At 45.0% G+C, this 15401-nt stretch overlaps 2 protein-coding genes across 3 annotated transcripts in view; one reads left to right on the plus strand and one right to left on the minus strand.

Annotated features, from left to right (window-relative positions):
• The window catches only part of Dock1 (dedicator of cytokinesis 1), a 542363-nt gene that overhangs the window by 278809 nt on the left and 248153 nt on the right, over positions 1–15401 (minus strand). The gene's annotated exons all lie outside the window — the stretch shown is intronic.
• The window catches only part of Fam196a (family with sequence similarity 196 member A), a 63999-nt gene that overhangs the window by 18744 nt on the left and 29854 nt on the right, over positions 1–15401 (plus strand). Inside the window, exon 2 of the mRNA XM_004625581.2 lies at positions 679–1843. Coding sequence (XP_004625638.1) covers positions 684–1843 — 1160 coding nt within the window. The 5' untranslated portion in view covers positions 679–683. The remainder of the gene's footprint in view (positions 1–678; positions 1844–15401) is intronic.

The following is a 15401-nucleotide window of genomic DNA, read 5'->3' on the forward strand; positions in this document are numbered from 1 at the left end:
GCTGTGTTTGTAGATGCAGGGAAACCCAAGTTCCTCTTCCGGCTGGTGTTAACCCATGAGAAGCAAACCCACCCTCCAGGATGTACCTTAGGAAGATTCAGTGCAGGACTGTGGGCAGCACCCATGGGATCCAGGTCGGCTAACCTAAACCTATTTCTCCGGGGCTTCCTCACAGGCTCTCCGCACTGTCTGCTCAGGACGTAGACTCTTCAGTAAGTCTTTAAAGACAGCACATCTTGATTCCAATAATAGGTTAATCATGCCATCTGCAAACACTAGTAAAAACCCAAACCAAGTAAGTCGCACTTAGTAAATGGTCTGCCTACAAAACGGAGACGTGTGTGCAAGAATATAATTTGCAAAGCAGACAAGGCAGCACCATTGGGCTTCTTGATGACTACAGTAAACCAGGTTTGTCTAGTGGGGAAACATGCATTACAATCAAAAGAAAAACGAGTGTATCCCACATGGAAATGCAAGTAGGCTTTAATATCTGAGAAGCATTTTGTGCTGTGCCTGCCAGCAACTCCCCGCCTGTCTGATTCTCCTTAACATAAAGGCCGACCTCACCTGCTTAAAAATAATTAGAAAGCCGGCAGTCATAATTTTGGCTAGAAGTCCGTGTTTGCTCGTATGTTTCTGATCCACTGACACCTCTGTTGCTGTCTCTGAATGCAGGAACCATGGTCAGTAAGGAAACCAGCAAATGCACACTCACGACGCCCGACAGTGAAGTGGAGCCGGCTGCCTGCCTGGCCCTGGAGATGAAATATGCTCTGGATCCCAATCGGCAGATTAAAAAGCGGAACAAAGCCCTGCAGGTGCGCTTTAAGGATATCTGTGAGGCCCAGAATGAGCAGAGGGACACACACCTTTCCGCGGGACAGCTGGGCGAGAAGCGAGAGGCCAAACCTGGGTCCTGCAGAGCAGCTTACCGCAAATACATGACAGTGCCCGCACGCCGCTCCATTCCCAATGTCACCAAGAGCACAGGTGTGCAGACCTCACCAGACCTGAGGAAGTGTTATCAGACATTTCCTCTGGACCGAAAGAAAGGGAATCTCAAAAACATCCCAGCTGCAGATCCCTTCAAAAGCCAAAACAATGGGTTCCTAACAGATGTGAAGGAGAAGAGCCAGGCAGGACCCATGGAAGAGCTCCAACCATGCAGCGCAGGGCGGATATACAAGACCACAGCCTTGGTTTTCCACTCCAATGAGCATGTGAACGCCATGGACCTGCTCCCGGGGGTTAACTGTGCTGAGCCCTGCAAAAACCCCGATGTGCTCAGCCACCCGGAGGCTCTACTCCAGAACTCCTCGCAGCCTCCCTCGGAAGAGGCTGTGCACCGGCTGCAGAGGAGAGCGAAGTCCGAAGGAGGCACCCCGGACTCAGAAGAGCCTACTCCACTGGCCCATGGGAGGGTGTTTAAAACAGAGGTGGCCACCTTATATACACCTGCTATCAGTACTAGGACCCCAGATCCTGGCTTGTCAAACTCGGCTGCAGTCAGCCAGTGGTCCCTCTGCCCTGCAGATGAGGAGCAGAGGAGAGCCACGCATCTCAATGGGCTGCAGGCAACCCCCAGCTCTGTACTGGCCCGCTCACCCCCAGGGCAGTGTCGGTCCCCCGAATGTAAGGAACAGCCCCTGCAGATCCAGCCCAGCACCACAGCCATGGCTGAAGGGGAAGAATGCCAGCAGATTGTGCCTCACACGGAAGTGGTGGACCTCAAGGCGCAGCTTCAGATGATGGAGAACTTGATCAGTTCAAGTCAGGAGACCATCAAAGTGCTCTTGGGGGTCATTCAGGAGCTAGAGAAAGGAGAGGCCCACCGGGAAGGGTATGTATGTGCACTGTGTCTTATGGATTCTATAACTCATCACCCAAAGGTCCATCTAGAAGTCCCCAAAGTTCAAGTGTAGAAAGAGACTACAGCCAGCGATTGTGTAGACAGGCTGTCGCCTAGCCAGCAGGTTGCAAGGGGTACTGTTGTGCTGAAAGGCTGGGCTTCCCTCATGGCATACCCTCCTTCGGGGTATACATCTGTTTAATAAGCAGCTGTCTGACCTTGTATTTAAACCATACCCACGTTGTGAATGAACTGGGGAACCTATACTTCTAATCTCGTAAAAGAATGTTTGATCTTGATAACACATAGTACATACACCAACCCAAACTATTTAAATTAAGATACTGTTTCCCTTTGAGGAATCATATTATGGAACAGAAAAAAAAATTTAGATGGCATTGTGAAGAACAAACGCTGACTTATAAGCTTATAGTAATTAGAATGACATTGACATTGAGGGCTGCATAAGGTTTTATACAACAGTATTTTTCATTCTTTCCTTGAAATACAAAGGAGTGCCCCTCACTAGCAAAGACAGATGGCTATTCACATGGGGTGCCCTGTATGTCCAGTTGGGCTGCAGAGAGAACACCACCAAGCTCCTAATCAACACTGTCTAGCATTGGTAAAAGCTGGCACACTTGATCATATTTGGAAGTTGAAACTGTGAGAAGTTGTTGAGCTCCCTAGCCAGCCAGCCGGCCAGCCAGTGACGCTAGCTGGAGGCAGGCAGTGTGTCAGGGTGACCATCCAGCACCACTTTGGTTCCAGGCTTCTCCAGGTAGGACCCATGGCTCACCAGCCTCTCAACTGCCACATCCTCCCTTTGCCATTCCCTCTTGAAACTGGATTTCTCCCAGACTGAGTACTGAGGTCAGGCTAAGGGATGATGCCCTGTTGCCTGATGTGGTCTGTACACATTACTGTGGTGGTTGAGCTGGTGGGCAACACGAAGAAGGTAAGCTGGTAATACATTACCAGAGCAAACTTTCCCCAAGGGGACTGCTCTAGGGAAATTAAGACAGTTTTTGCTTTTGCAAACAACAGGGAAAAATGACCTGTACATTCCAGCACAGAAGGTGAGGCTATGGCACTGGCTCTAGTGTCTAGGTGCCTGGTAGGCGGGTCCTGTCCTTGGCTTCTGGCTGTTCCAGCTGAGTGTAGGTGGCTTGTCTACAAAACCAGCGTTTCTTAATACCACTGCCCAACTCCAATCTCCAAAGTAAAATTATATTGTAATTATTAGGCAATAAGAATTACCAGGTAAACGTAAAATAATTTAGCATCATGAAATTTTCCAAAAGCCTTATCAGTCTTGGGCTGACATCTCCATTTCATCCCATTTCAGTCATTTATGCCTGAAGCTGTACTTACTGCAAAGCAACACACTAAGGAGAAGGGTCATGTTAGCAATTTCTTCATCAGAAGACCACATTCCTATAGAAGAATTCAAAATCCCAAACAGTGACTCTGTCACTGACTTTGACATAGTTAGTAATGATTTAAACCAGACAGCAAAATAGATACCAATGTAGACAGGTGTGAAATACAATTCTATAAATGACATAAAACCCAATGTGTACATTAACACACAAGCTCACATGAGTATGTCTATGCCTGAATAACGCTCAGTGATGGATGAACACTCTATGAAAGAAAAACTGTAATACTTATGTAAGTTATTTCTTCTATGAGAACAAGTTCTGGAGTCCTCTGGGTTCTCTGAGACTGTGCTCAACCAAGTGGCTTCTAGTTTAGTAAGGTGGCTCTTGGTGAGAACTGTGGGTCTGAAGACTGAGGCAAGGGCTGTGTCTCTCTGTGACTCAGGGGTGTCCCTGTAAGTTGGAGGAGACCATGGGAACTCGGACTGAGGATTACGTGAGTGATACTCTGTGTACTCACTCAATGGCGGATACACAGGTTGGCGTCTGCTAGTGGTGTGTTGCTCCTGCTGTTTGGTGATGCTGCAGAAAGAGGATGCAAGTCTGAGCACCATTTAAAGGCCTGTGTCTGAACCCACTGTAATGGAATCACATCCCCACACACCAGTAAGCTAGCCCACAGCATGCTACCCATCCTCGTCCCTGAAACTGGCAGGGCTTCCATGTTTGCTACTGTGGCAACTGAAATTGTAACTCAAGTAAATGACAGCTAGGCACAGTTGAAAATTCAGTTCCTCTGCCACACTGACCACACCTGAAGGGCTCAGCAGCACCAGCCATCAGGCAAGGCGGTGAGAAAACATGTGCCTCATCATGAACCTTGAAATCAATCCCTGGTGTAGTGAATACCAACACAAGCAAGCTCACAGGAGAAGGGAAGGTAAACTCCCACATGTGTGGCTAGAATCTTTCTGTCCACCTTGCTCTTTGAGCTCTCTGGATGCCAGTAACAGTGAATTAAGTGGTTCTGAACTTTGAGGCCACCTCAACACTTCCTCCTCCTGCTGGAATCCCAAGGTCATCAATTAACACTTGAATGTCTCACCTCTTTTCCATGTCAGAATCTCAGATAAAGCAGAAGGCTGCTCTAAGGAAGGCAGAGCAGAAACAAGCTCCTAGTTCACCTCTCCCAGACCTGAGTCCCACAGAGTCCTCAGGAGTGGGAGAAGGAACCACAGCCAGCGTTGTGCTGGGCACCTGTAACCAATGGCTCTAAGGGACATTTCCCTGGTGTAACTCCTGCAACAACTGCTCATTTCTGTCTGCTACCAAATCTTGAAAACTTAGCACTGTGCTCCTCTGGGTACCCAACCAATCCCTGAAGGATAAGTAAACTGAAAAGGATAACTTAGCTTTATGTATTTTATCTAGGGAAGTAAATACACATTTTAGTTGTATCTCAACAGAAAAAAAACAGAAGACACGCTACATAGATGAGTACATAACCTCTTTTCTGCGTTACTGTGCTACAGATTGAGCCCATTCTACCTCCCCTGCCTTGAGAGACTGGATCTTGCTAGATCCTCCAGGTTCACTTCGAACTCCTCTCTCAGCCTCTCTAGTAGCTGGGACTACAGGTGTGCACCACCACGCCTCGCTAGCACATATTCTGTGAAATGAAAAGGAACTGAATAACCAAACTATCATATAGTTTTGCTTGGCAAATCCTCTAAATTCTGTAACTTACTAGCTATAGAAAATGCTCAGAAGCTGGGGAGAGCCTACACCTCTGCCCATCCAGCACCGCAGGGAAGCATGGAAGGACACTGTATAGAATTTCACTTGCCTTAGGAAAATTCTAGTGCAGGCTGGCAACTTAAGAGCTTAGGAGTTTGAACCCATGTGATGAATCTTGCTCTCAAAATTCCATACGCCCCACACACCAGGCTTTGACCTGGCCTGTGAAAGTCCCAATGCTGCTCCTGTGTCCAGTGTTAAGTCAGGGTTAGCCAAGCCAGTGAGCGCTCTCTGCACCTGGCCCGTGGGCATGAGCCACTCAGGCCTATTTCCATGCATTCAGTATGTTCAATGTGTGATCTTTTACAAAGCACATCTTTTCACTATCAGGTTTCTTAAAGTAAGCTGTCCCTGGTAGTCCTTACTTGGTAGAAGGAATTCTGTGTCACCAACTACAACTCATCCCAGCAGCTTCCAAATTAATGTTCATATAAAATTCTCTCATTAATCTTATTTGTTTATGTAGATTTCCGGAAGGTCTCAGCAGAGAAAGTTTTCATCTTAGATGTGTTACTTAACCTTGGTGAGCTCCAATTTTGTCTTCTATCAAATAGGAGGAGAAATTTAAATATTTTATCTGGGAAGCTCCCGTTTATAACCAGCGCAGAGTGGGTACCAAACAAGGGCATTTCCTTTTAAGAGCATTTCAAGAGAATGCATTCCGTGGGTAGGGAGAAGTGCAAAAGGTATTTAAATCCATGCCTCTTAGTCCTTTGGAAAACGTTCATGCAGTTCACTAAAATTTCCCCACTTTATGTAGTGCAGGCAGCATCTGATCACCCGGCTAGCATGAATGCCAAGAATCACTGTGCTTATTTCGGAGCGCTGCGTATTATTCTTGTCTCGGGGAATTTGGGGTCATGCAGGCTACCTATGTAAGTGGGTACTGAAGTCATTAAAGGCTAAAAATGGGGCAACTGGGGCAATTTAAAAATGTAATTAATTCTTATGACAGTGCTAAGTCCCCATAGCAGCTATGTGCTACCAGGGCAGGGACGCTGCAGACCAATGGGCTGCGGGTCATCCGTGCTTGCTGTGCAGACTTGCCAGCCACAGTGGCATGGAGACCCCAACAGCACCCTGGGAAGAGACAAGCTGGCTTCTATGACTTCCCACCCCCAAGGATTTAGGATGTTGATATAGTCATCAACTCACAACAGCTTAATAATATTTTGCTGTTTAAAGACATGAGATCAGTTTGGAAGCTATCTGAAAGGGCCTCCGGCACAAGATCAGGATCTACCTCAGCCAGAACAAAGCAGGTTCTATCACTGCTTAGGTCTCTCCCAGGAGCTGCTGGGGTGCCAGGGGTGCTAATATGGAGATGGGGGTGAGTCAGGGGGCAGCAGGATCCAGGCCACACCAGGACCCTGGCTGAGCGACAGAGAGACAACCATGAAATGCTGAGAGCTTTGTGGCTATCCTGAATCAGAACAAGTGTGAGACCAAGACTTAAAAAAAGAAAGGCAAATATCAAAACAGCCCAAGATGTCTCATAGTTGGTAGGAAAGGTGCAAACCCAATGATTCACCATCTCCTGCAATCCCTGCTGCCCCATCACGGGATTGGCGATGTGGTGGGGCAGCAGCTCCCTCAAGGTCAGAGGCTACTCACAGGGAAAAGCTGGCTTCTCAGTCAGGGGCTTGGGCTCAGCTCTCTTCAGCTCCGAACACACAGTGGTTAAAAAAAAAAGCCATAGGAATCTTCCCAAATTCAGGGGCTCTATGAAAACAGCACTTGAGACAAAAGGAAATAGGGATAAAAGGGAGAGTTAGCACACACCCTGGGCAGGATTCTGTATTGTTTACCAACTTGATTTTTCCTTTCGTTCACCACAAAATGGGAATAACCACAGAGGTAGGCAGGTCATATGCTGATGTGAGTAATGAAGAAGTAAGAACCTGTGTTTACTGGGAGATAGCAAAGGCAGTTCCTCCTTGGTAGTCAGCAAGCTTTTTCAACAGAAGACCAAGTAATATATATTTTAGGCCTCGACGGTCTTACAGTCTATACAAGGATCCAATTCTGACACTGTACCCTAAATGCATCTATAGAGAAGAATACACGTGCAAACGGGCCTGGTTGTATTTCAACAAAACTTTATTTATAAAAGAGAGGGGCAGACAGATTTGGTCATGAGCTATATATCATTTGTGGACTCCTATTACATGGCTTGTAAATGCCGTGGCCCTGTGGCTCCCTGGAAATCCAAGTCAGAACACAGCTGTGGGCACGCCAGGGTGTGCGACTGTCAAACAGGCAGGGGTTTGCTCATTCCACATTCAGAAGACTTGTCTCAAATGTCTCCTTTGTGCAGGACTCTGGGCCAGCCCATGAGCAGTATATGAGAGTAACATGAACGCAGACCCAGCCTTCGAAGGTTTGCTGTTCACCAACATTCATTTTATTCAAGCATATGCTTATTATTTAGTAGCCTGTACAGCCTTTCAGGTTTGGCCTTGAGAGGGGTGTGTGTGTATGTAGCACACGTATATGCCATGCATACAACAACTCCTGACACCATGACAAAGGTCTCACTCTGCCACTGTCAGCATAAAAGGTTATCACAGGACATGTGATTTTCCTTTAACCTAGATATTGATGCTGAATGGAATGACAGCCTTGTTTTATTTCATGTCCTTATATTGACAAATCATTCAGAATCAGGCACCTTTCAGAAGGACCTGCCAGGGGATGAGAAATCTCTCTGAATTTGCTCTAATTACACATACCCAAACAGGATAAATACTGCATCACAATAATGGAGGAAGCATAAGGGGACAGTTTAATTTGTTTAAGTCACAGAGCAGAAAAAACCACATGGAGAATTGTGCAGCACTGCAGTGCGATGGCATAAATGCTGAGGAATCACAAAGATCTTCCCTTAGATTCTGACTTATTAACTCCCTAGATTCCTCCCTCTGAGAGCCAAGAGGAAATCTGGGCACAGTTAGGCAATCCCATCCCAATTTGGCTATGTACTGTCTAGAAGGATGACTGGGTTGTTCTTGCCAAAATCTACCCACATAATTGAGATCAGAGTCTTCCACCTGGTTAGCAGGGAATGGCCACATTTGGAGGAGACACTGTGGGCAGCATCATACAGTCTCTGCTGCTCCGTGTCACCCTGAAGACCCCCCAAGTGGCTCTCTGGGACAGGGAGTGCTGCCTTTTTGAGCTCCAGCATGATGCGTCACAGCAAAGCGGGGCATCATGAGCAGCAGAGAGCAAGCAGCACTCAGCGGTAAAAGGATTCTGATTTCTTCCAACTGCTCTCCTGTCCCTTCTCACCCTCTATTTGCACAAGACGGAAATGTCAGCACTTCATTTTCTAATGTTCTTAATAAATCCGTTTCAGTCTCTCTCCACAGTTACCACAGCCCCAAACATTTTAAACCACTGCAGCTGGCCAACTGAGGGAATGAGATTCAGGAGGGGAACAGAGCTGGGATCTCCATGCTGACCCTGCAGGGTGGTCCATGCTTCTGGACCTCAGCCCCTTTCTCTGTAATGCAGTCAGACAAGGGCCTTAGTCCTCAGAGGGTCCCAGGACTCAGTCACTCCTTTCCTCTAGTTGTTACTTTCTTACTGCGAAGTGAAGCTCCATGTACAAAGCTGGAGAGAGGTTCAAACAAGTGCTGTTTCCTGGCCTGGTTTGGTTTATCTCAGAAGGTGAAGAGGGTTTGAGGACCAGGAAGTAGAAACATCAGGCTTGCATTCATCATCAAAAAGAAATACAGGATGCATTCATCGGTAGTCATGGGCAAGGGAGTTGATGTGGTCCGGAAACCTGGATTTAATTGCTGTTCACCCTACCCTAGGCTCTGAGCTACATTTTCTGACATGAAATGAAGAGGGGTCCATAGGACAAAGGCATCCCAGAGGTTCCTTTCTGTTCAAAGAACATATTCTATCGTAAAGTATAAAAACATCACAATCTCAGCCTGTCCTAAAATAATCATACGAGTTAACAGAGAAGGGAGAAAGTCCTCTCTCTAGAGCTCCTGCGAAGTGTACAGTGATCCTTGTGTTTGTTTTCTTTTCTCCTCTTGACACTTCATCAATTCCTTATCTGTTGCCAAGCTGCAAAGGCTGGAATTGGCCTTGGTCTGTCAAGGTTGCATCCTTTGAGCAATTTGCAGGGAAATCACTGAATTCCTTTCTGTTGCAACTGATGGGTTTTACAGATTTGGGATAGAATATTTAAGTCCCAAAGTTTGGCAACAGTTATTATTTCTTTGTATTTTTGAAGTGGAAGTATGTATCATATCCTTTCTAGCATTTTCTTCATTTAATTTCCAGCATCAAAGTGAACCTTTTCTATAGGTTATATTTACATAACTTTATAAATTACTGTTAAGTTCTTGAAAAAATAGTATTTCTTCCCATACCTAATATGAAAAATATAGCAAAATATATTTGTAAGAATATAACACATTGCACATTCTAGCTTTTGGCTTCATGTAGGTATCACACATATTTGAAAATGTAATTTAAATAATCTGCCTGTGCAGAATGCCAAAATAGCTTTCAAATACCTCCCCAACCTTTCAAGTTGGTAGGTGAATAAAAACCTCACAACCAAGCCACTAGGCGATTCAGACACTCCATTTACAGATGAAATGAGCAATTCAAGGCGTGACATGAACGTTTATGGAATTTATGGATTTATGTCCCAGAATCTGGATTAAAAGAAAAAAAAAAAGATGAAATGTAAGTTCTAGTTTTCAAATACTTTTAAAACCCTCATGCAATTTCTGCCAAACTACGCAAAAATGTTTTGCATGCCATTTCCCACTGAGTCTGAGGGAGTGCTCCAGCGCAGCTTTGAGTGTCTTCTGCGCAGAGCAGTGTCTTCCATGGCCTACCTCCTTTGACTACCTACATTAGGAGAGTCGTTCCATGTTGTGTAACTTAGTCCCTACAGTCGCAACTCAAGGTAGGAATGGCCTCTGTCAGGCAAGTAAAGCTTCAATGTCTTAAATATTTTGACCCCCAGGTCAAATGAAGTAGCAAAGCCTGAATTCACGTCTAGGTCTCTTAAGAGTTGAGCATACACTCTCATTTCCTTGACAATAAAGAACCTGGGAACTCCACATATAAAAAGGAGGCATTTTTCTTGCTACTGCAATTGTGGATCCTTCCTTTCAGTTGAAGGCACTGCAGAGGGCCCTGCCAACACAGCTTATGCAGTTCATGCTAACTCATTTGTAGAAAGCACTTCCATGGATAGAGGTAACAGGGACACAGCCCTCTGAGAACCCCAAGAATCAGGCATACTTTTAGGATTAATTATGAAGAGGAGGGCAGGGGAGATAACTCTATGGTCTAAGCACCTGCCTGGCAAGTGCAAGGACCTACGTTTGATCCCCGGTACCACATACCACACCGGCCCCATGCCATGCTGGCCACCGAAACCGGGTGTGGAGGTGCATGCCTATAATCCCAGTGCTGGGGAGGCTGTGACAGGAGGATCCCTACAAGTCCTAGCTGCATAGTAAGACTCTGTGCCAATTAATTAAGGAAATAAGAAGAAGGAGAATAGAAATAATAATTATGAAGATGATGCCCCTCTGTCGGATAGTTTTAGAGAAACAGAAGCCAGTGCTCTTTAAGTTCAGTAACCTGAGCATCAGAACACTTTACTCACAAACAGCCCACCTGGGAAAAACAGCTCATCAGAATCTTTGTAACACAAATGGTCCACCAAGGGACCACCAAGTAGCTTCTTAACTCTTCATGAAATGGATCCTAAATTCATGTGAACAACAAATTAAGGCCAGATTTTCAATGGCATGGAAATGGAATTTAAAGGCCAGTTTTGAAAAATCATGCAAGAGAAATGAGATTTTGGGAAAAGATGATGTTTTAAAAAGAAGCACAGGGCCATCAAGATAGCTCAGCAGACTAAGCACCTGCTTAGGCAAGGGCAGGGACCAGGGTTCAATCCCTAGTACCACTTGCCGAGCCGGCCCTACCCATGGGCACAATGAGCCAAGACCAAGTCCAGGAATAGGGGCGCACACCTATAATCCCAGTGCTAGGGAGGTTGAAAATAGTCCAGGCTGTGTAGTGAGACCCTGTACCAAAAGAAGAAGAAAGAAGAAAGAAGAGGAGGAGGAGGAGGAGCAGCAGCAGCCTAATGCAACTACAAAATCTTATCATATCTCAGTTGTTTAATAGCATAAGAATGTCTCCCAATGTAAAGTCTTACAATTGGACATCAAGGATTTCATAGATGATCACAACAAAATTTAAAGATTTACTCTTCAGCAACAAGAGGTCTGAAACACTTGTTTATGAAAACAAAGGTAAGGTCAGGCCTTTGAAACTGAGTACAAAGGCTACAAGAAGAATAAGTTCTAATATAAAATTGCCAATGAAGCTGATCTAAAAAAAACAAATGAAAAGCAACTATAAATAAGAGATAAAAGCCTGTGTAGATATTCATTATGAGAATCACTGGAAAATGCATAATATTAGTATCTCCACATTAAAACCTCCACAAGTTATACCTGTGTGGCCACACTTGAGGAGGACAAAAATGATAGCCTAGATGAAAAATCTGTATTAATAGTCACATTCTACTTTCTTTCTAGTGTGGTAGCCAGTGCCACCAAAATTCATTTTCATTAATTTTTAATAAATTATAGCTTAAGTTGTAACTCTCCTCCAGGGATACAAGTTAATCAACTTGTCCTGGGCTCAGCTCTAAACAGTTGTCTTTCTTATTAATACCCATGCCTTCTGGGACAAGTGTCTTGTTTGTCCCATTACTGTCATCATTTAGATCCTCAGCATGTCTTCGGTTGCATGAATGTAGGGAACAATCTGTGAAGTTTTCAAGTGTATACTATAGCCGGGCAATCCACACATGATGTAATAATTATTTTTTTTATTTTTTGGACATTATGACTTTACAGTAAGAAATATGATAGAACACTATAGGGAAAAAAAAATCAATCCTGGTTGAACTGTACTCATCTCTATTTGCCTCTGTCCAAAAATGCATGGACTTCTAGCACGTAATAATGATACATCCTTTTTTTATTCATCATGCGGGGCTCTGTGTATTAAGAAGCCAGCAGAGAGATGGCCATGGCCTTACGGAAAGTGAGGAAGCAATACTGAGGTGAGACACGGCTGAGCACGGAAGCCAGGGGGGCCACCTGGTCCCTGCTTGCTCTGCTGAGAGGAGGATTGGCCTGGGTCTGATCCCCACACCAGTTCCACTGCACTTCTACCTACCGCTATTATTCTTTCTAAGGAAAACAAGCCAGAGCCTCCCAGAATTAGTGTCACCACTTTTGGGGAGCTGCGAGGCCAAGGGAAGTTAATTTGCCAACACCGTCTAAGAATGCAAACTGAATTCCTTAGGGGTGCTTCTCAGGGCAACACGTGCTCCAGGACTGCTCCTGGGACCAGGCAGTGACCTTTTCCAGGCAGGTGGAGAGCGACTGGCAAAGGTGACAGTCTAAGCCATTTATTATCATAAGTGGGTATGGGAGAGCGAAGATTACTGACCTTTTCCCCACCTGCTTAGGAAATTTTTAAATGGGATAATGTAAATCCTATTTATACAGATGCTTCTTACCCAGATGGGAACATCACACAACTGCCAGCCTTGTTTTCTTTTTCAGAAACAAAAGGGTATTTTGTCTGATAATCCAGTAGGGTTTTCATGCAGCTTCTTCTTCACTCATTTGTCCATTCATTGATCCAATCACTATGCAGAAGTATTTCTTTATCATCCATTAGAACCCTAACTTTCTATGTAGGTGCTGCAAGTTCAGTAGGAAACAGACAAAAACCTCAGCAGCCCACTCTTGTGTTTACAATCAAGTGGAGGGAGAAAGAAAAGAAACATAACCAGCTGCAGTTTACGGCATACTTCACAGGGAAGGGTGTCATGCAGAAATCTGGAGCAGGGCAAGGAGGTGGGCACAGGAAGGACACTTGCTTTCTGCCAGTGATGAGTGAAGCAGGAGGTGTCAGGGGAAGGCAGTAAACAGCAGACTGGGACTGTGAAGAAGAACAAAGTCACGCTCTCAGTTAGAGTCACAGGAGTGCCATCAGGTTAGAGAGCACCGTGGAGTGTTCCGCACGAGACCCACAATGGCTGCCATGTGCTGTGCTGCCAAGGAAGAACACTTCTCCATGAGCCTTGGAATCAGTGCCTCAGGGGCAATACTCTCCGAAGTTGTGCAGATTAACTTCTTTAACACCTGAGCAATTCTTTCATCTTGGAAAAACAAGTTTTCTATATTCTGAAGGTCTTACGGGCAAGGTTTCTGTTTTATTCATACAAACAACTGACACCCACCATGAGGCATGTACAGCAAGGCAGGACACACACAGGCAAGCCCACGGTTCTTTGCGCTACTTCATAGCAAGATTCCTTGCAATCTATGAACACAGTAGAAATGAGCAGCATTACTCAAAAGCATGCTGGCCTTACTAAGACTGCATGCGATTTGCATATCGATAAGAGTCCTTCAAGAGTTGACACTTCTATTCTTACAGCTGGGAGAAAGGAATATGTATGACTATAAAAAATTCACCCAATGATGAAAAAAGTAGAGACAGATGGGACAACAAAAGAGGTCACCTCAGCTTGTGAGTGGGCTGCACTCCTAAGCATCATCGCTGTATAACTAGGTTTGGAGATTCGTGCTCACCCTCAGAATCCTTTAAGATGTCTGGAGACTCAGTCACAGAATGCTGTACAATCTACCACCGTGTTCTTAGAGGGCTACTGCTGCGGAGGTCTCATGTGGCTCCCCAAAAGCAGATCACCCTTGATGTAATATGCCTGGGCAGATTCTATTTTATACAATAAATGTCTGAAATGCAAACATATAAAAAGAAGTGTTTGATCTCAGCAAAGACCTCTTCTTCCATAAAACAAGCTGGATGCGCATGAGAAAGCAACAGTTCATGGGAATGGCCTCAGCACCTAACTGCACATCTGCAGGCTAAGAAGAGGAAAAGGGAGAAGCCAGCGTCACAGAGCAGCAAATAACTGAGCTAAGAACCTCTAAACATATGCCATTTGGTGATAATAATACAGTTAACTTTATTACACCCTGCTATCCCAGTTCAGGGCAGTAGGCAGAAAACACGAAATGGGTTTTCTGCAGTTTAATTTTCTAGTAAGAACTGTCCAAATGTCACAGGAAGAGAGTTCAAACCAACTTGCAAAGATCTGCAAAGACAAACTTACTTTCTAATTTTATTTTTCGTTTGCTCATTCCTCTGGCCCTTTCGTCTGTTACTGGTATAGTAGACATCAGTAGGAAAAGACAGCCATGAAAGCTGGTCTGTCTGTCTGTCAGTGATGACTGCCCAGGCTGTGGTGGAAGAGCGCAGGCAGAAGAGGGTAGCTGAGAGCCACCTGAAGGCCGCGTGAAGCGCAGGTACTGGAGTTGCTCCTGGAGAGTTCCTGGAAGGCACTAGCTGGACATTCACCCAACGTAGACATCCTCACAGCAGGGGAAAATGCAGTACTTCAAACAATTTTGTTTCGCAAAACATTTCAGCTTTTACCACCACAGCGTCTCTGTCTGCTTGGAGTTCCTCGGCAGCAAGCGTCCAAAGCTGCTTGGCCTGACTTGCCACCACTCTTCGTGTTCTTTTTTAAAACCTTAATTGAATGGTCGCAAACCCTAGCATTTAATAGCACAGATACTTACGACGCATGTAACTGAGCTTCCATGGATATACTGGGAAAGTCTAAATTCATTAAAGCACCTGGTAGGTTGACATTATCAATCAGTTAACACTTCCAGGACAGGATCTGGCAAATTCTTAGAGAGGATATGGGTTCTGAAACAAGCCAGCGCTATTGCTGAGAGCACCTTTAAAACAAAAGAGCTCCCTGGGCCGGGGAGATGGCTCAATAGAATAAGTGCTTGCCTGGCAAGCGCAAGGGTTTGAGTTCAATCCCCGGTTCGGGGAGGGACTCCCTTTGATTACTTTTGAAATTTCCCCCAATAGTCAAGATATTATTTCATGCTTTTGCTTTTAATTAATATCACTTTGAGATATTTAATTGGTAAAGCCCTTTAAGATGCTGACATAAACAATACTTTAGTTATCAAAAACGGTCAGCAAAGTAAGAATGCAGAGATAGTTTTTGAAATGGGGCCTTGCTGTGTGGCCCAGGCTAGTGAATTCCAGGCCTGCACAATCCTTCTACCCCAACCTCCTGAGTAGCTGGGACTACGGTAGAGGCTATCGCAGCCAACTGGTGATTTTTAAATCACAGAGCTGAGTGGTGCTGTGCCTGAGTAGCTCAGGCAAAGCTCAGGGTATGTCCCTGACAAAAATCAAAACTAAAAACACAACCAACATTTTTTTTTTTTTTTTTT

This window comes from Octodon degus, unplaced genomic scaffold, assembly GCF_000260255.1.
Source record: "Octodon degus isolate 3935 unplaced genomic scaffold, OctDeg1.0 scaffold00010, whole genome shotgun sequence".
In the NCBI taxonomy this organism is placed as follows: domain Eukaryota; kingdom Metazoa; phylum Chordata; class Mammalia; order Rodentia; family Octodontidae; genus Octodon; species Octodon degus.